The sequence below is a fragment of the Esox lucius genome, chromosome 14, assembly GCF_011004845.1.
Source record: "Esox lucius isolate fEsoLuc1 chromosome 14, fEsoLuc1.pri, whole genome shotgun sequence".
NCBI classification, from domain to species: domain Eukaryota; kingdom Metazoa; phylum Chordata; class Actinopteri; order Esociformes; family Esocidae; genus Esox; species Esox lucius.
In genome coordinates this window covers 22,779,003-22,798,571 of record NC_047582.1, presented here as the reverse complement: position 1 = coordinate 22,798,571, position 19,569 = coordinate 22,779,003, and the positions used below count along the sequence as shown (strand labels likewise).

The 19,569-nt window shown below is 38.4% G+C and overlaps 1 protein-coding gene across 1 annotated transcript; it reads left to right on the top strand.

The window, feature by feature from the left end:
* Positions 1-1,496: 1,496 nt before the first annotated feature.
* On the top strand, positions 1,497-19,442 carry LOC105015141 (GRAM domain-containing protein 2B). The gene is made up of 14 exons (XM_010878043.4): positions 1,497-1,874; positions 7,766-7,897; positions 9,675-9,765; positions 9,999-10,068; positions 10,732-10,835; positions 11,826-11,921; positions 13,392-13,463; positions 13,974-14,054; positions 14,200-14,311; positions 15,535-15,651; positions 15,878-15,968; positions 16,257-16,361; positions 17,747-17,831; positions 18,795-19,442. The coding sequence occupies exons 1-14, from the start codon at positions 1,762-1,764 to the stop codon at positions 18,831-18,833; spliced, it is 1,308 nt and encodes a 435-aa protein (XP_010876345.1). The 5' UTR covers positions 1,497-1,761; the 3' UTR covers positions 18,834-19,442.
* Positions 19,443-19,569: the final 127 nt, after the last annotated feature.

Genomic DNA, 19,569 nt, shown 5'->3' with positions numbered 1-19,569 from the left:
TATTCTTGTTATTTTAGATATTTTATTCAAAATTGTTTCTGCATTACAGTGTTGGTGACTCCAGTCACACTTAAGTCTTCAATAAATTGACATCTGAGTTGACATGCGATCTGTTCAAAAGACTTGACTCATAGGACTTGTGCCATGGAAGGTAAATATAGAATAGCTAAAACTAATGAAAAACACCTGCCTTCCTGCCTTGTTCTGGTCTGGTAGCTCTAGCGATTGAAGTTGAAAGTCACCTAGGCAACGTTAGCAACAATGCATCTGTTCTATTCATAATAGCAATACAAATATTTTTTACATTCAGTGAGAAGACTAATGTCAGTTTGCTGTCAAGAATTAGGCCTATTTCTAATCTTTGCCAGCCCATTTAGTTACAGTAGCTAATAACTAGCTAACACATATAACCATACAGAACACAAAGAGCTGTTAGCTCATGGCTAATCTATCTAAATAATAGATAGAATAGGCTGGCCCCTCAACATGATCATACTTCAACTGAACATACAATGCATGTTTGTTACAATAAATTAAATGTTGCAATTCAGTATTAGTGTACTAGATTATCAACTGATGATTTGAAATAGCCCATAAAATAATAGTCATCCCCAAAAAGTGCACCTCAAGTTGAAAGGACTAGCTTTGGAGTAATAGACTATAACTATAGCCTATAGTGCTTAAAAGACTTGAGACTTGACATAGAGTTGCATGCAGTGACCTGACACTTGACACGGACTTGCATGCAGTGACTTGAGACTTGACTCGGACTTGAATGCAGTGACCTGAGACTTGACTTAGACTTGTCTGAAGTAACTTAAAGACATGTCTGCTGCATTATCTATATTTATATAGTTGGTAAATGCCCTCCAAAAAGTGTGTAGTTTTCATTAGTACATTATGCACCCCCAAACCCCTCTACCTAAATGGACTGGTGCACTATGCAACGCCCAGGCTCAAAATGAGTCCCACTCCAGCCATGGCTGAAGCCCTAATGAACGCCAAGTAACACAATAGGGCTCCAGCACCTTTGCTTACTGAAGCCCTAATAATTATTGTTCAGTGAAATACTGAACACTAATAAAAAATAAAAATAAACACTGATCTAGTGCAGACATTTAGAAATGTCAACTAATTCTGGTACTGTTGCGCAGTATGCCTACGTCCAGCCATCAATCGATTAATTCATAAATAACATATGTTGCTATAAAATGTAGTGACCAACAGGCAATAAAGAAAATAAACAAATTGGAAAATATGATCTGCAATTAAAATGTTTCAAACTTGTTTAATCTTATACAACCACAAATGTTTTCATTGTTTTGTTGTTGAACCCAGACCTACATTGTAATACAATAATTAAGTTCAGTTAAGCATTTTCAGAATTGACAAAATCACTTTTGTGGTGACTCAAGCGTTTTGCGAATCCTGCTAATATATGTTACCACTCAACTTCCGATCAAATTAATAACTTCAGTACTTCACATTTAAAAAACAACCGTACTTTCGTCTAGTCAAATCCTTAGTGCCTTTTTTATGTTTTTACTTTTGCGATTGTTCCTTATTAAGTCGAAAAAACAATTGTCAAAAGTTACACGGACCCTTCTTCTTGATCTGCAGGTTTTCCCAGAGTTTCCTAACTTTCTTGAGTATCGAACGATCTTCCCGAATGTAATACCCAATAGGCGCTGGACGGATCCCCAAGTTTTATCGGAGGAAGGGAATTTATGAGTTAGGCTAAACCAGGCAGTCCCTCCAGAGATGGTACTTATGTCAGAACAACCTGAGAGAGCCTTAACTCCGTTATCTTCGCCAGAACAAGTTGTAAACTCTGTCAAACCGGTCAGAAAAGATTCGAGGGGAATCCAATCGACGTAAGTTTTGATGTTCTAGATCTACAGTATCGCAGTACAAAGCGAAAGGCCTAGCTATCTATACAACTTTGCTAGCTAGCTAAACCACTTTTGTTGATGATGCATAGCCAAGGTAAGGTAGCTTCTCATTATTTTCGCGACTGATGAATTTACCGGAGCGTAAAATTTTCATGCAAATCTCAAATGCAGTTTTTGTTGCTACAGTACTGTATTTGTTTTGTTTCATTAATTTTTGTCTAAAAAAACGAAGGATATTCATAATGATGACATTTTCAGTAGCAAACGTTTTCCCAGCGGATTTTCTTTCTTTGTCACTGCTTTTGTTCAGCTAGCTAACTGGCTAAACTAACCGAAACTAACCTACCTACAGAAGGTTTTGAAAATGTGTATTTGTATTTATTTAAACACTTTAGTCATTCTGAAATAAGATGCATACTGGACGCGTGGCACTACTTGGTATTTTAAAACCCTGGAAGCGACAGTACTGTAAGATAAGTTTTACGGAAGTTGGATACATTATGTTGGGATAACATGAAAAGGGGTTTTGGTGCGTATTATTATTGCGCTGCTAAACTGGTACTATATACGTTTAGAACAAAAAAGTATGCTCCCATATCAAAAAGTATTTAATTGCGATGTGTCTACGTGGTGTGGGGAAGTTGAAATAGAGATCTGATCTGTTTGAGTCATTCAGTAAATGGAACGACACTTTGGACTAATTTCGTTTAGTTCTGTCAGTAACTCAGAGTGATTTAGGATTTGTCTCCTTATTAGTTATCAGATATTCACTTGTCAACATCCTTTGTTGCACATTGTTACATAAGCTCAAACAAAACGTATAACTACCGTTAAGTATCCAGACTTGCAGGGCCGGCCCTGACCAATTTGGTGCCCTAGGCAAGATTTTATTTGGTGCCCCTTGGTCGCAGCCAATTCAATCACCGATCATTGTGTTCAGACACTCACACAGAAACTTCATAGATTTATGTCTTATTATGAAATTTTCCGTATTTAAAAAAAAAAAAGCAAAATAAAAACAGAATAAAACAAATAAACAGTAAGAAACAAGTTACATGAAACAAATTATGAATACAATATAAATAAGAGTATTGCATGAAAAAACTGTATTACAGAAACCTTAGTGCAATATGCATAATGTAGCATTGTTCTACAACCTTACTCACCGTGCCTTTCTTGCAGCAAACAAGTGACATGAAAGAAATTATATGTAAGAGTATTGCACAAATATGATATTATAGAAACCTCAGTGCAATGTGCCTAATCTAGCATTGTTCTACAGCCTGAAACCTAAAGCCTTTTATTTGGTATGGTCCTCTGTTAAAACAAATGGCCAGTCAGTAGGGTCTATTGGTGCAGCATCGTTGGTCTGTGCTGAGGTAGAGGGGACAGGAGCATCACTGGGCTGTGCTGAGGTAGAGGGGACAGGAGCACTTGATGCTGCATCACTGAACTGTGCTGAGGTAGAGGGGACAGGAGCACTTGATGCTGCATCACTGAACTGTGCTGAGGTAGAGGGGACAGGAGCACTTGATGCTGTATCACTGAACTGTGCTGAGGTAGAGGGGACAGGAGCACTTGATGCTGCATCACTGAACTGTGCTGAGGTAGAGGGGACAGGAGCACTTGATGCTGCATCACTGGACTGGGCTGAGGTAGAGGGGACAGGAGCATCACTGGGCTGTGCTGAGGTACAGTAGAGGGGACAGGAGCACTTGATGCTGCATCACTGGGCTGTGCTGAGGTAGAGAAGGTGTCTGCAGGTGGCCCAGGATTTGCAGGGGTGGGATTCAAGTATTTCAAAAGTGCACCTGAAGAGAGGAGTATGTGACCATTGGGTGTTACATTATATTAATAAAACAGCTGTTGATGATGAAACTATACAATAATAGCATTTAAGCCACATTATAGCCTAAACACAAATAACAAGAGTTATTACACCTAGCATTCATGCACCAAACATGTATTCAATTAGCACTTCTCTAGCTTGCTTTTTGCTATAATACATATAAAACTAATCAATAATGAAAATGCAAAGGCTTACAGCTATTAATTACAAAAGGGGATGGGAAAGGACGAATATTTTAATTTACTTTTACAGGTAGGGCTAACATTGGCTAGCTAAGATGTCAATAAAATATAGGACCGTACCTGGTTTCTTGAGGCAGCCAGTGGATGGTTTGTGCAGCACACTTGAAAGTGTTTTTCTCGAAATTTTTATAGGTTAATGGTGAAATATGTTTGTAGTGCTTCCAGCACTTATTGCGACATGTTTAAAGCACTCTCTACATATCACATTTCTCTGTTGCTCTTCCGACCATTTAAACCAAAACCATCTCCAAATGATTTAGCCATTGTTTTTTATTTTTTATTTTCCCCCCGCAAACATTTCGGGTTTATTTTTCAATTGATTTGTTCACATTATAGGTCACATTAAAGGTGGAAAAAGTTCTGACATGATTTATCTTTGTCTCATTCTTTTACATCACAAGAACCAGGCATTTTAACAGGGGTGTGTAGTCTTTTTATATTCGCTGTATATACACACTCACCTAAAGGATTATTAGGAACACTTGGTCAATTTCTCATTAATGCAATTATCTAATCAACCAATCACATGGCAGTTGCTTCAATGCATTTGGGTGTGGTCTTGGTCAAGACAATCTCCTGAACTGAATGTCAGAATGGGAAAGAAAGGTGATTTAAGCAATTTTGAGCGTGGCATGGTTGTTGGTGCCGGACGGGCCGGTCTGAGTATTTCCCAATCTGCTCAGTTACTGGGATTTTCACGCACAACCATTTCTAGGGTTTACAAAGAATGGTGTGAAAAGGGAAAAACATCCAGTATGCGTCAGTCCTGTGGGCGAAAATGCCTTGTTGATGCTAGAGGTCAGAGGAGAATGGGCCGACTGATTCAAGCTGATAGAAGAGCAACTTTGACTGAAATAACCACTCGTTACAACCGAGGTATGCAGCAAAGCATTTGTGAAGCCACAACACGCACAACCTTGAGGCGGATGGGCTACAACAGCAGAAGACCCCACTGGGTACCACTCATCTCCACTACAAATAGGAAAAAGAGGCTACAATTTGCACGAGCTCACCAAAATTGGACAGTTGAAGACTGGAAGAATGTTGCCTGGTCTGATGAGTCTTGATTTCTGTTGAGACATTCAGATGGTAGATTCAGAATTTGGCGTAAACAGAATGAGAACATGGATCCATCATGCCTTGTTACCACTGTGCAGGCTGGTGGTGGTGGTGTAATGGTGTGGGGGATGTTTTCTTGGCACACTTTAGGCCCCTTAGTGCCAATTGGGCATCGTTTAAATGCCACGGCCTACCTGAGCATTGTTTCTGACCATGTCCATCCCTTTATGACCATCATGTACCCATCCTCTGATGGCTACTTCCAGCAGGATAATGCACCATCTCACAAAGCTCGAATAATTTCAAATTGGTTTCTTAAACATAACAATGAGTTCACTGTACTAAAATGGCCCCTACAGTCACCAGATCTCAACCCAATATAGCATCTTTGGGATGTGGTGGAACGGGAGCTTCGTGCCCTGGATGCATCCCACAAATCTCCATCAACTGCAAGATGCTATCTTATCAATATGGGCCAACAATTCTAAAGAATGCTTTCAGCACCTTGTTGAAACAATGCCACATAGAATTAAGGCAGTTCTGAAGGCAAAAGGGGTCAAACACAGTATTAGTGTGGTGTTCCTAATAATCCTTTGGGTGAGTGTATGTACAAACCCGATTCCAAAAAAGTTGTGACACTGTACAAATTGTGAGTAAAAAAAGAATGGAATAATTTACAAATCTCATAAACGTATATTTAATTCACAATACAATATAGATAACTTATCGAATGTTAAAAGTGAGACATTTTGTAATGTCATGCCAAATATTGACTCATTTTGGATTTCATGAGAGCTACACATTCCAAAAAAGTTGGGACAGGTAGCAAAAAGAGGCTGGAAAAGTTAAATGTACAGATAAGGAACAGCTGGAGGACCAATTTGCAACTTATTATGTTAATTGGCCACATGATTGGGTATAAAAAGAGTCTCTCAGAAGTCAAGATAGGCAGAGGATCACCAATTCCCCCAATGCTGCAGTGAAAAATAGAGGAGCAATATCAGAAAGGAGTTTCTTAGTGAAGAGTTTGAAGTTATCATCATCTACAGTGCATAATATCATCCAAAGAATCACAGAACAATCTCTGTGCGTAAGGGTCAAGGCTGGAAAACCTAACTGGATGCCCTTGATCTTCGGGCCCTCAGATGGCACTGCATCACATACAGGAATGATACTGTAATGGAAATCACAACATAGGCTCAGGAATACTTCCAGAAAACATTGTCGGTGAACAAAATCCACCGTGCCATTCGCCGTTGCCGGCTAAAGCTCTATAGGTCTAAAAATAAGCTGTATCTAAACAGGATCCAGAAGTGTAGGCGTTTTCTCTGGGCCAAGGATCATTTTAAATGGACTGTGGCAAAGTGGAAAAGTGTTCTGTGGTCTGACGAATCAAAATTTGAAGTTCATTTTGGAAAACTGGGACGCCATGTCATCCGGACTAAAGAGGACAAGGACAACCCAAGTTGTTATCAGCACTCAGTTCAGAAGCCTGCATCTCTGATGGTATGGGGTTGCATGAGTGGGTGTGGCATGGGCAGCCTACACATCTGGAAAGGCACCATCAATGCTGACCGTTATATCCAAATTCTAGAACAACATATGCTCTCATCCAGATGTCGTCTCTTTCAGGGAAGACCTTGCATTTTCCAACATGACAATGCCAGACCACATACTGCATCAATCACAATGTCGTGGCTGCATAGAAGAAGGATCCGGGTACTGAAATGGCCAGCCTGCAGTCAAGATTGACTGTTGAGCAACTAGAAGCCTGTATTAGACAAGAAACATTCCTATTCATAAACTTGAGCAACTTATCTCCTCAGTCCCCAGACATTTGCAGTCTGTTATAAAAAGAAGAGGGGATGCCACACAGTGGTAAACATGGCCTTGTCCCAACTTTTTTGAGATGTGTTGATGCCGTGAAATTTTAAATCAACTTATTTTCCCCTTAAAGTGATACATTTTCTCAGTTTAAACATTTGATATGTCATCTATGTTGTATTCTGAATAAGATATTGAAATTTGAAACTTCCACATTATTGCATTCTGTTTTTATTCACAATTGTACAGTGTCCCTTTTTTGGAATCGGGTTTGTATACATGGGTATATATAGTATGCTTCCACCACCATGCTTCACTGTAGGGATGGTATTTTTGCCAAATTAAACATTAACATTCAGGCCTGATAGTTTTATTTTAGTCTCATTAAACCAGAGAATCTTTTTACTCATGCTCCCGGAGTCTTTCTGGTGGCATGTCATATGCCTTTTACTCAATGTTTTATTGGGATTATGACTCATACTATTTTAGTCTATTTTGCAACAGGAATTGCATATGCAACATCACATCAACCACTACTGAACTCTACATACAATTGTACATTGAGTGACACCAAGTCCAACTGCATATAAGGTTGACAAATGTGAAAATGGTTGATTTGTAGTTTGAGGGTTTTGTTTCTGTCTGAATTTTTTGAAGGTACCTTCAATTGTCAGACAGTCAGATTTGAAATCTTTTTTTAAACATTGAGTGGGGATGTTTTTGAAAGGGAAATTCCCATGAAGTACTTGAATCAATGTCTATTCTAATCAAGAAGGGTAATGGCTAACATGCGCTCATATTTTAACCCCTTCAGTTGTATATGGCTGAACGTTGAATGGTATCTCTAGAGAGATAACTACTTTATATAATTTCTGACTAACAATAGTCCATGTGTCCAGGTCTGAGGCGGAGAATGGAGGAGAGGATAGGCCAAAGAGAAGTGCAAGTGGGAGGTCTGCTGGGGCCACTCAGCTGTCAGTGGACACTGAGTCAGACATGTCAGAGACCAGGAAGAAACCCCCTCTCATGAGGTGAGACAACAGATACCATCCCATCAAACATCCATGTGTAATTTGGTTTTAACCCAGCACTAACATACTTCATTTAACAAATCTCTGAGCCCCTGTTTAGGTTAGCGTCGGTTAATTTTTTTCTTTCAAGTGTGCAATTGCTGGGCTACATACTAGATCAAGGCTCTCCAATTGAAAGAGAATATCTCAGCTCAGTGTATTGGCTAGTCTGTTATTTTCTGACAATGCCTATGTTTAGAGAGAAAAGGGCAGCCCAAATGTTAACACACATAGGGAACCTTATCTTGTCACGCAGGAATAAGGTTTGTTAGGATGACGATATGACTGCTGGTCTCTATGTTCATAAGAATTCAATCATGGCTGGATCTAAATCTAGTGGAACAGTTCTAGAGAATATTCGATTATTCTTGAGTGGATTTAGCTATTACAGTCATGCATTTTAGTAAGTGCCTTCTGCATTGGCTCTCTTGATTTCAGTGTAGCAGTAAGGACTAGTGATAAAACGTTTAACTACTTCGTTAAAACTTAATGGAATAGAGAAGTACCAACAAAGTAGAAATAGATAAGGTCTGTGAGAGGGGACTCAAACATGCATCCACAAATGCAATAGACACAAGTAGAGTTTGATTATCAGGACAATATTGAAATAAACCATTAAACCTAATAAAAACAATTAAGTGGTTTCTGTAATCATCCTAGTCTTGTACTCCTTATGCATGTTTATTTATTAACTAAAGGAACAAATTAATGTTAATATACATCCTTGCTGTTTTTGGACTTTGTCTCACAGCACTAAACCCCCAGTATCCAGTTTGTATTGTCGGAATGTCGCAACCCGGATGCCAACAAAGGCTGCCTTGACTTAGTTGTCAACAATAGATGCTTTGTGACATGACATGTTATCCTGCTTGAGGTATCCTTGTTACAGTGTCTAAGCTACTAATGTAGGAATACACTTGGCAAGGGAACCATGTTCAGACTTGCTGTGATACGCTCCAAATGTTGCTCAGTTGGTTTAAAGGGACCTAACGTGTGCCATGAAAGAGCCAGGGGTATTCAAACTATCAGGTCATGGTAGATACACAGAGAGGCTTGCAAAATTTTATTTATTTCGATATTTTTTAATCTCTTGTTGTTCTTGCTTTAAATTGGGGGCATACTTCTCTTGTCCCCTGCAATGTTTTTTCTTGGTTCGTAGTGTACAAGAGAACCAGGCAAGCCCAGTTCAGCCGGGCCGCAATAAGAAGGAATGAATGTTGTTGCCCTGGCTGGACTCGATCCGCGGTTTCCTATGTGACAGACTGTCTTTAACCACTACTCTATTTAAACAGCAGGTGTTGTTGCACGTTATACATGTGTAGAGATGTGGTGTCTGTTTGCTTCCTTCATTGTCATACATTGAAACTCCTTGGTTCTTGAAACTATTTCCAAACTTTACCTATGAACATCCACACCAACAACCGGTATAACAGGATTGTAACACTACATTCAATGCGTTAAATTAGAAAGAGATTAACAGTTTTACTTTAGGCTTACTTTTCTGTAGCTACTGAAGCTTGTAGCCAGCAAAGTATTAGCCTAATGCCTGCTTTGTTTGGTCTGGGGCAATGACGAACCCCGGTCGACTACGTGGCTGTCTACATCTCTACCCACTTGGCTATTTAACGTCAGACAGACAGACAGACGGACGGAAAAAACTCATCGAGACCCGATGTGTGATTTAATTGTCCCCTTAATTTGTTTGAGCAGTGTATTGTAAATCTTGTGCTCTTTTCAGATTCAAAGCTGTAGAGCAACTGTCCCCAATGCAAACTCAAAGTGACAGTGAAACTAAGTTTGAAGGAAGAAAGAAATCTCAGTCCAGCCAGGTGAGTTTCTACTTCATATTGGGCAAATTAAATCCAAATGTTTGTGTTGTTTGTTTCGCATTTGCATAGTGGCTCAGTAGCTGACCTACACGCAAATACTGTGTTTTCAAACATATCTCAGGCAAAGTTCTAATCTAAGCTTACACATTTGAGCTGACACTTATTTTCTGTCAAGAAAGGTTTCTTCACCAAAATACATTATCAACATTTTGGTGTTTTTTGTTCTCTTGCAGATATCCAAGACAAATGCCCAATACCATAAAATATTTAAAGAAATAAGTAAGGATGAGTTACTGAAACAAAGTAAGTAATATAGACAATAATACAATTCAAAACATTTATCAATAAATAAATAATGCGGTTTCACACTGAGTGAGTTTTCGTCCAGTTTAATCTTGTAAACAAAAGTGAAGGGACCAGGCAAGCCTAGTTCTGCCGACCCGCAATTAGGAGGCATGAATGTGGTGGCCCTGCCTTGATTATTATTGCACTGTCAAACAAATTTGTCAAAAATCCATGGTTCTCAAAACTAGTTCCCTACATGACCTAAGATCCAAATCAATAACAGGTATAACGCTACTTTCAACGTGTTAAATTGGAAAGAGATTACTGTAGATGGCTAGCTAATAGCTGTACAGTACCTCCAATCAAAACAATGAATCCAGTCACTCCATGGCTAGTTTGTTTCTTTAGAAACCCATGACAGTTGAATAGCTAACCACTACGCTATGTAAATCAAAATCGAGAGCAATATGTTTCTTGTCGGTGCAGTTCGTCCATCGCAAGAACCGTAAACAGTTTTACTTTAGGTTTATTATTATGTAGTCAACTACGTGGCAGTCCACATCTCTAACCACTACACTATTTAACAATGGGTAGTCAGTCAGGCACTCACTTACTCACTGATGTCTTTTTGTGTCTACAGAATAGATTTTGCATGATGTCTTCTGTTTTGTCTCTTTTCAGGTTACACCTGTGCATTACAGAAGGACATGCTGTATCAGGGCAAAATGTTTGTCTCTGATAACTGGATCTGTTTTCATTCTAAAGTCTTTGGCAAAGATACTAAGGTATGGTGTAATGTTATAAACCGCAGACTTGGGGCATGAAAAACCCACTCTTCATTTGAAAAAAACGTATGTGAATTTGGTGGTTGATGTCACTTTATTTGCTCTTTTCACATACTACCATTGTATCTAGCATGGGCTATCTAACTGACAGCTACTCACTAACTCCATTGTTAGTATACATTAGTAATTGGCCTTGTTCAGCATGATTCAAAGTAGGCCAATCTATTTACCTGTGACTGTATTCATAAAACAGTACTGCATCACAGTTGCTTTTATAAAACATTACCCACATGTTTAAATTAAGGTTAACAAAGTTGCTATTGTATAATTATTTTTGTCTGCATTAATACATTTAAATTTTTTCGCTGTCAGAACCATCTATAGTGATCGTTTGAATTGAGACAGAGCATTCCTGAGCTCGATCTCATTAATCATGATTTAAAAAAATTCCCACCACTTGTCTGGCTTAACAGTGCGTTAGAACAAATCCATTAGTAAACAAGGATACAAGTTGTTGGAACTTTGAATTATCTCTCCTTGTGTCCATCATTCTAGTGTAACACCAAACAAGGCCAGAGGTGCTTTTCCTATGTCCCTTTTATGCAACTGGTCTCGAGACGCTGTGTGTATGAATCCTGTATGTTGTGTGCCTATACCGAAGTGTGTTGTTTCTCGTGTAGAGCGCGAGACATGACTTCAGCATCATGCTGGACCCTAGCCTATAAAAGACTACGTTTGCACCTCTTTCTCCACATTTACTGCATAACTTTGCAGAAGAGAACTTTCGTGACATTTTTCATTTAGTTCAGTCAAGAAAAGTAGGCCTACATGTGGGAATCTGGTTCAGGCTGATTTTTAATTATCACTGTGGATGCTACAAAGGTTTTTAATACTTTTTATTGACTCCCTTATTTTATTGGTTTGCTTGTTTCTTTTATTGGGAAAAGAGATTCTAAGTAGAGTGAATGCTTTTACTTTTCTCTTTTCCAGATTGCTATTCCTGTACTTTCTGTTACTTATATCAAGAAGACCAAAACTGCCATTTTGGTGCCAAATGCACTCGTTATCACAACCACAAATGAGAGGGTAAGACCACTATTATACTCTAGGTACCAGATTTTTATTAAATAAAATGTATTATTACTGGGTATGTATGAGTAAAGTGTTTTTCCCTTACATGCTTTCTTTGCTACGTGACAGATTTTAGGAATTGCATTGACAAAAGAATGGGGTGGGTGTTTACCAGTCACAAAAAAATTATTTACTCTGGCATCAGAAGGACTCCTTCAATTTCTCCACATTTTGTTGTGTTATAGACCTGATTACATTTATTTTGCCATCAATCTACACATAGTACCCTATAATAACAAAGCAACATTCTTTGTTGGAATTTATGAACATTTACTGAATTGTGATTGTTAGGTCTCAAATCCAGGCTGGCTGGGTCACTCATTTTCAGATTTCTCCCAAATCGACTCAAGCATTGTCTTGACTTTGTGCATTGGTCATTATTGTGTTGAAAGTTGAATCTTTGCCTCTGTCTGAGGTCCTATGCGCTCTGGATCAGGTTTTCTTCAAGGACATATGTGTTTTTTGCCCTGTTCATCTTTCCTAGAAATGTTTTTATTCTTTGAAGTGCCAAATTTGGCAACCTCTAGGCAGCATGTCATATGCCTTTTACTCAGGAGTGGCTTCCTGCCTAGCCACTCTTCCAAGACCTGATCAATGAAGTTCTGTAGAGAAATGAAGCTCTATTTGAGTGGCCATGAACAAGATCCGTCTTGCCAGGTTATTTAGTTTGCATGGGTGACCAGCTGTAGAAAGAGTCTTGGTGGTTCCAAGCCTCGTCCGTCTGGATCCCATTGTACCCCTGGGAACTTTCAATGTTTATGCAATTTTTTATATAACCTTTATCACACATCTCTGAGATCCACTAGTTCCTTGGACTTCATGGCTTGATTTTTAGTCAAGATATGCACTATGAAGTCTGGGATTTTATACTGACAGGCGTGCCTTTCTAAATCATGTCCAATCAATTGAAATTGCCAAAGATGGACTGCAATCACATTTTAGAGACATCTCAAGAATGATCAAAGGACACAGGATGCATTTCAGCTCAACTTCTAGTGTGACTTTTACATTTTGTTGTTATTGGGTATTGTATGTAGATTGATGGCAAAAGAAAATCTATTATAAATGTAGGCTGTAACACAACAAAATGTGGAGTTAGTTCAGGGGTCTTTCCAAGCCACTGTAAGTAGTCGGCTGATTGGCCAGCTCATCCTTCCCTAGAATGCTGATTGGCCAGGTTAAATTCCTTGAGAATACTGCCATCCTTCAGTTAATTTTTCAAACGGTGTGTTTGAGATATACATTTTGTGTAGTGTTTTTGAAGTGTTTTTACTCCCAATTTTAGCCTTGGCCACATGTAGTTGTACAACATCATTATAACTAAATATCAACTTTAATTTAAATGTTTCACTGGGCAATTACTTGTAATATCACTTTTTTATTATATTGTTATCATGACATTTGTCATGTGAATAATTTTTGCAGCATGTATTTGCCTCATTCCTATCGAGAGATACAACATATAAACTCCTGAAATCCATCTGTGTTCATCTGGATGTAAGTTCCTTGTTTTCCTTTTTTCAGTTATTTCTATTTGTCCAAATTTGGTTTGAAATAGTCTTCTTTTGTTCTATACTAATCCGATCAGCGAACAAAATAAGCTTTATAGGCTTAATATAAAATGAAACAAGGTGTCAGTAAATCTTTTGTCCCCCACATTTGCCGTTCAATATTAGTGATAGCTGATTGCAGCCTTGGTATTCATGTGCTGCAGAACTGTATGCTACATATTGTGTAGGTATGTACATTATGTCATTGCCGTAATTACGTCTATACTTGGAATTGTTTTAGGTCTCTTCATGTGCCAATCAATGCCATTTTGAAAATAGTACAAGAAAACACATTCACAGAAGGTCTGTAAAAAAAAAACAGTAGGGCCAGAGATGTCGTCTGCGACACGTGAATGAATAGATCGAACACGTTGCACTGACCCTCAGGCGGAGACAACATAGCATTAGCATTGTGCAGTGTGCCTTTGCAAGTTTAACTCATTGAACACCATTGTAGGGGGACCATACTGGGGGCAGCCTTATTACTTCCTCAGCCGAGAACAGCTTCAGTGGCGAATGTTCCTCGTCACTTCCTCTGGTCAGTGCTGACACAGTTGCCTTTTTATGTAACCGTGTGTGTTATTGTAATGGTTTCTTCTGTACACCCATGATCTACACACATTTTTTTTATTTCAAGGGGACATTTTGTGTATAAGATGAATTCATATATTCTGTGTATCTAGGTTTTCTCTGGAGACTTCTCAGACCTGGACGGTGTGGTGCGACAGAGGAGGCAGGACATGCTAGAGAGCAGCAGCTCAGGCTCCCAGACCCCAGACTATGAGAAAATGGCGGGTGGGTTCTCCCTCCCAGGTGGCAGAGGTTAAAGGATTACATTGCGGATCACACAGGAATGTTACATCATTAGAAAGAAGCCATCAGTATACGTTGTCCCACACTTTGCTGTTTTTCCATTAGTATTACCCTAACCACTGGTCTGAGTCAGTTTTATGGTATGTATTTACAGTTGTGCTCAAGTTTGCATACCCTTGGAGAGTTGGTAATATATGTATGATTTGTAAAGAAAACATGAGTGAGCAGGCAAAACACGTCTTTTATTTCTTATGGGATTCACATTCAACTGTAGGTCACAACAGAATGGCACAATCATAAAACAAAAATGAATTGGCCCCAAAAGTCTGCATATAATTAGTTCTTAATAATGTATATGGCCCCCTTTAGCATCAATGACAGTTTGCATTCTTTTGTAGTAGTTGTCTATGAGGTGGTATAGCTGCCCATTCGTCTTGGCAAAATGCCTCCAGGTCATGCAAAGTCTTTGGTAGTCTTGCTTGAACCGCACGTTTTTAGATCTCCCCAGAGTGGCTCAATGACATTAAGGTCAGGAGACTGTGATGGCCACTCCAGAACCTTCAACTGTTTCAGCTGAAACCACTGGAGTGTCAACTTGGCCTTGTGCTTAGGGTCATTGTCATGCTGGAAAGTCCAAGAGTGTCTCATGTGCAGCTTTCGTGTAGATGAATGCAAATTGTCTGCCAGTATTTTCTGATAACATGCGGCATTCATTCACTGTTTTCTACTGAATATAAAGTTTAAATGATTTGCACATCATTGCATCTTTAAATTTTACACAGTGTCCCAAACGGGATTGTAGTTCACACCATCCAAAAGATACAAGTCAATCTGGAATCTAATAGAATGCTAATTCCATGAATAATTTAGAAAGGCAGAGTGTGAACCTAAATTTAAAATGACTGAATGCAAGAATAAACCCTTTTCATGGAATAGTCAATTAGTTCTATATCTATGCAGAGAATGGAAAATGTGAAATAATATTGGACTGTTGTAAAATATAATTTACCTTTTGAAGAGATTAGTTTGACAATTGGATGAGAACATCCTGATTGTTTCAAGCCATATTCAGAGGTAAACCTGATTTGGAATCTATTTACAAGACCTCATCTGGCATTTTGAAAGGAAAAGCAATGCTGTAAGCAATGTTAAATATTTACTCAATTTAGCCTGCAGTGTTCAGAGAGCATTCTGTGTTTGGGCAGACTTCCCCAGCATCCCTGACACGTTCCTGAGTGCAATGAAGAACGGAGAAGTGGCAGTGCATGCAGACATCCACCTCCAGACCCCCAACCAAAAGCATGCCGCTGGCCACCAGAATGGTATGAGACCCTTACACAGGAGCACAGTTACAACAACTAGACTGTTTATTCTTTTGTGTCCTTATATTATTACCCAGAGGGAATGTATTCTCAAGATTAAGGCAATAATAGAAGTATACTATGTTAAAGATTCTAGTTATGCTAGTGTTTAAGATTTGTTTCGCTTTTTCAGGAAAAGAAAACTCCTCCGTTGTCATTGTCAACACTGTTTTTGTTTCAACTCTAGGGCCCACCAAGCCTATCCAGGGGGTTGTACACAAAGTGAAGTCACTACAGCCGGTGTCGTTAAACACACTTCTGCTCGTCTATCTTTTCCTGTGAGTAAACCTTTCATTATGATTCCAAGGTGGTTATGGAGTCATCTGACGAGTCACGTAGCAAATATTTTCACTAGTTGTCAAGCATGGCAAAACAAGTTAAGTGAATTGGCTGATTCGTCCTGGCCTCTGTTTAGTTGGTTTTGGGATTGGGTTTCTGTTCATATGTTTTTGTTGTGTGGGAGATGACGCACCAATAGGAGTAAAAAGTGAATAATTCTTTAGCTTATTATCGGCAAAAATATTGCTGGTGATTTCAGTCCTCATCAGGTGTTTATCTTTTTCCAGAGTAATTGTCCTTGTCCTGTCCTCGTGTTACATGGCCTTCAAGATTGTGGCTCTTGAGAAGAGGCTGAACTCATTGGGTCCCATGGGGGAGTATGCACACAATGAGTATGAGCTGCCATTTAAAACTCTTTTTCTGTGAAAATAATTTATAGATTAGCAATGCAATCCAGTCAGAGAAGCCATGGAATACTGACAATGGTGTTATTAAGTATGATATTTGTAATATCACATTACAAATTAAGAAAACTCATTTATGAATGCTTGTCTAGGATGAATTCTCAAACATAAAATGTCCAAAAATACAATTATCCTATAGAAAAGTCATGACAGATCCCTGGCCAATTCACTCATATTACTGAGTTACAAATGGTAATTGACATTGTGTTCTGTTTTATATACTCAAAATCAAGTTTTGTATGTTGACAGGGTTTCATGTTGTGAAATATGTGTAAGTAAACATTAAGAACAGAAAGATGTTCCTTGCAAGTAAGTATTCAACACCTGTGATGCCAGTTGACACACAAAAGAAATTGCCCTTAGGAGGACACCTTTACCTTACCATTGGTCTCCAGCTGTGGACCATTCAATTTGCTGTCACATTTTCTGGATAACAAATCCACTGTTGAAGGGACCTTAGTCAGGCTATCAATCTGAAGGATTCAAGTACAGATTGTAAACTGCTTCACATCACCCAGGCACAATTAAGAATGGTCTGTCCCTTAAAACTCAGCATTTAAACAAGTAGACTTGTGAGAGAAGCCACTGTGAGGTCAAGAATCACTTTGAATGAACTACAGAGCTCTGTAACTGGGAGTAGAGAACTGATCAATGATATGAAGACCTCTGCTTAAAACAGGCCTGTAATGGTGGGTGTCAAGAAAGAAGCCATTACGATCTAAAGGCATTAGTGATCAAGCTGTGATGTAGGAAGAGTACACTACAAAACGTATGCTTGGGAGGAAGTTCCCCTTTGAGCAGGACAATGATGCCAAGCATGAGGCCAAAGCAACACTGGATTGCCTCTATACCAAAGTGGTGAATATGTGACATACTTTCTGAAAGATTTGAAGCTTTCATGGCAGTGTAAGGTGGCTCTACCAAATATGTGTAGGGGTTGAATATTTAGACAAGCAACATTATTTTAATTTTACATTACAAACATTTCACATTATAGAAACCAATATCACCATACAATATTTTGTTTTGAGTTTGTGTTTTAAAATAAAATATCAAACGGATCGAAATGACCAGATTTAGAATTCAGTAATATGGGAGAATTGACAATGATTTTGATTATTTCGCAAGACACTGTATATTTTTCAAACTGCATCAAATTATGTTAAATATTAAGGCTATTTTACTACTCTTAGTCTGTACATTTATTGCAGTAACATGATACATTGATTGTGGTCTATTCCCATTAGCTAAAACCTGATTCACTTGTATGCCAAATTTACATGACAGCTAATTCAGAGTATATTTTATTTCAGAAACGTTGTGCACCACAGATCACAGGCAAACTTCAATGCGGAAATGTATGGGGAGCTGTCTACAAACCTGTTCAAGCTAGAAAAGGTTTGTTACAGTTAATGCGTCAACTTGTTCACTGTTTTCTATTGCTTTCTGTTTCATTCATTTCATTAGTTTATTTGTAAGTATTTAATAGTTTGACAGCCTAGTTTGCCTAGCTTCTGTGTTATGTTTGCATGTATCACTTGTCATTGTCAACTTACATGTATAATTTGTGTCATTGCCACCCTTCATAGAACAGCTCAAACATGCCACGTAGTCAGCTCTGCTACTTACCTTGCAACTACTCAATATGACATAGCACATGAACCATGTTTCTATTACATTTTGGCTTTAACTTCTATAATTATACCGAAACCAATGGTGTTTTTGGGTAAAGCTCCAATGAAAACATGGCATAACCACTCTATGGTACTCAATGTGGCATAATTGAAAACTGCTTGTCTGTAGCCAAAAGTCATGCCCCTGCTTCCATGCCAGAGTTACTTTCTGCCATGGATTTGCATCCATTTTATGTAATAACATAAACCCAAAATGCTTGTTTTGGGATTGATAGCCAAATGGATTATTAAGTCGCACTATTCTGTCAAAGATTCCACATGAACAACTGGCAAGGATAGATGGGCTACTCAACATTAAACCAATTCACAATTCACATTTTCATTGTATACATTTAACACATCGTATGACTTGCACGTCATATGACATTTTCACCCTTTGACATGCCAAAACTAAAAATGTATGTTGCTTCATGATAAACAAATGTGCTCCCAACTAATGGAGAACCTGTACAATTTTCAGAAATATTGCATTGTTAGTTTTTATATTATCCAAATGAAACACAACAACTACACAATTTTTCACCAACTGTTTTCCTGATGACATATTTGGGAGTGTCAATGTGGGTGTATTATTTTTTTTGTACATCAGCCACATGCTGTTGTTTTTAGGTGTGTTTAGTAATGAAGTGCATGTTTTATTTAATCTTTAATATTTCCACCAAACCAGATTCAGAGAAATCTCAGGAAGCTACTTGAAGAGACCTGACGGATGGACCAATTTGTTGCGCCGCTGGATGGAACTGGCATGTTCTTTCAACAGCAGTGACAACAACACTGCAAATCTGATCATTGATCTGTTCCCAAATGGCAGATGAACACTTTCAAAAAGAGAACATTTCTTAATTGTGCAATAGCAGTACCATTCTTCTCTACTCAGGACAAAATGTATTCTTTATATTTGATAGAGTAATTGAGACCATTCAGCATCTAGTTCGAGCTGGCTCATAACTTGAAACGCTTAATATCTCAGAAATTCTTGATTTTAATTAAAGTTATGTGTTGCAGGTGTGAAGGCAAGTGATAAACCTTGACGAAGGGAAAAGATAAGCTTAAGCTATCTGTCTAGTACTGTATCTGAGAAGGTTTTAAATGACAATGGGAATATTTCGGATAGGAGTGCTGTAGGTCTGAAGGATCCACCATTTCAATGTTTCTCTGTTAACGTAAAACATGGTGGATTTAGTAATGTGTACTGTTCATACCTTTTTTGTAACAGATGTGAAATGTCAGTAAAATATTTATGGTTTCTGCCTTCATTTTGTGTAAATAGCAAAACGTTAGCAACAATAACCTTAATAAATTGTTCTTAAACGTCTTCAACTTGAGCCCTAAATTTGAAATTGACCCACCTCCAATCCATGACCAAAACTTTCCTCCATTGACTCAAATGTGAAAGAAATAGCGGGTGAATATTGAGGCATTTTTATGAATTCCAGCCACAA

Coding starts and splice junctions, on each gene's coding strand:
- LOC105015141 (XM_010878043.4), top strand. CDS start 1,762: ATGGTACTTATGTCAGAACAACCTGAGAGAGCCTTAACTCCGTTATCT. Junction 13,464..13,973: donor CCATCTGTGTTCATCTGGAT/GTAAGTTCCTTG, acceptor ACACCATTGTAG/GGGGACCATACTGGGGGCAG. Junction 17,832..18,794: donor ACCTGTTCAAGCTAGAAAAG/GTTTGTTACAGT, acceptor CCACCAAACCAG/ATTCAGAGAAATCTCAGGAA.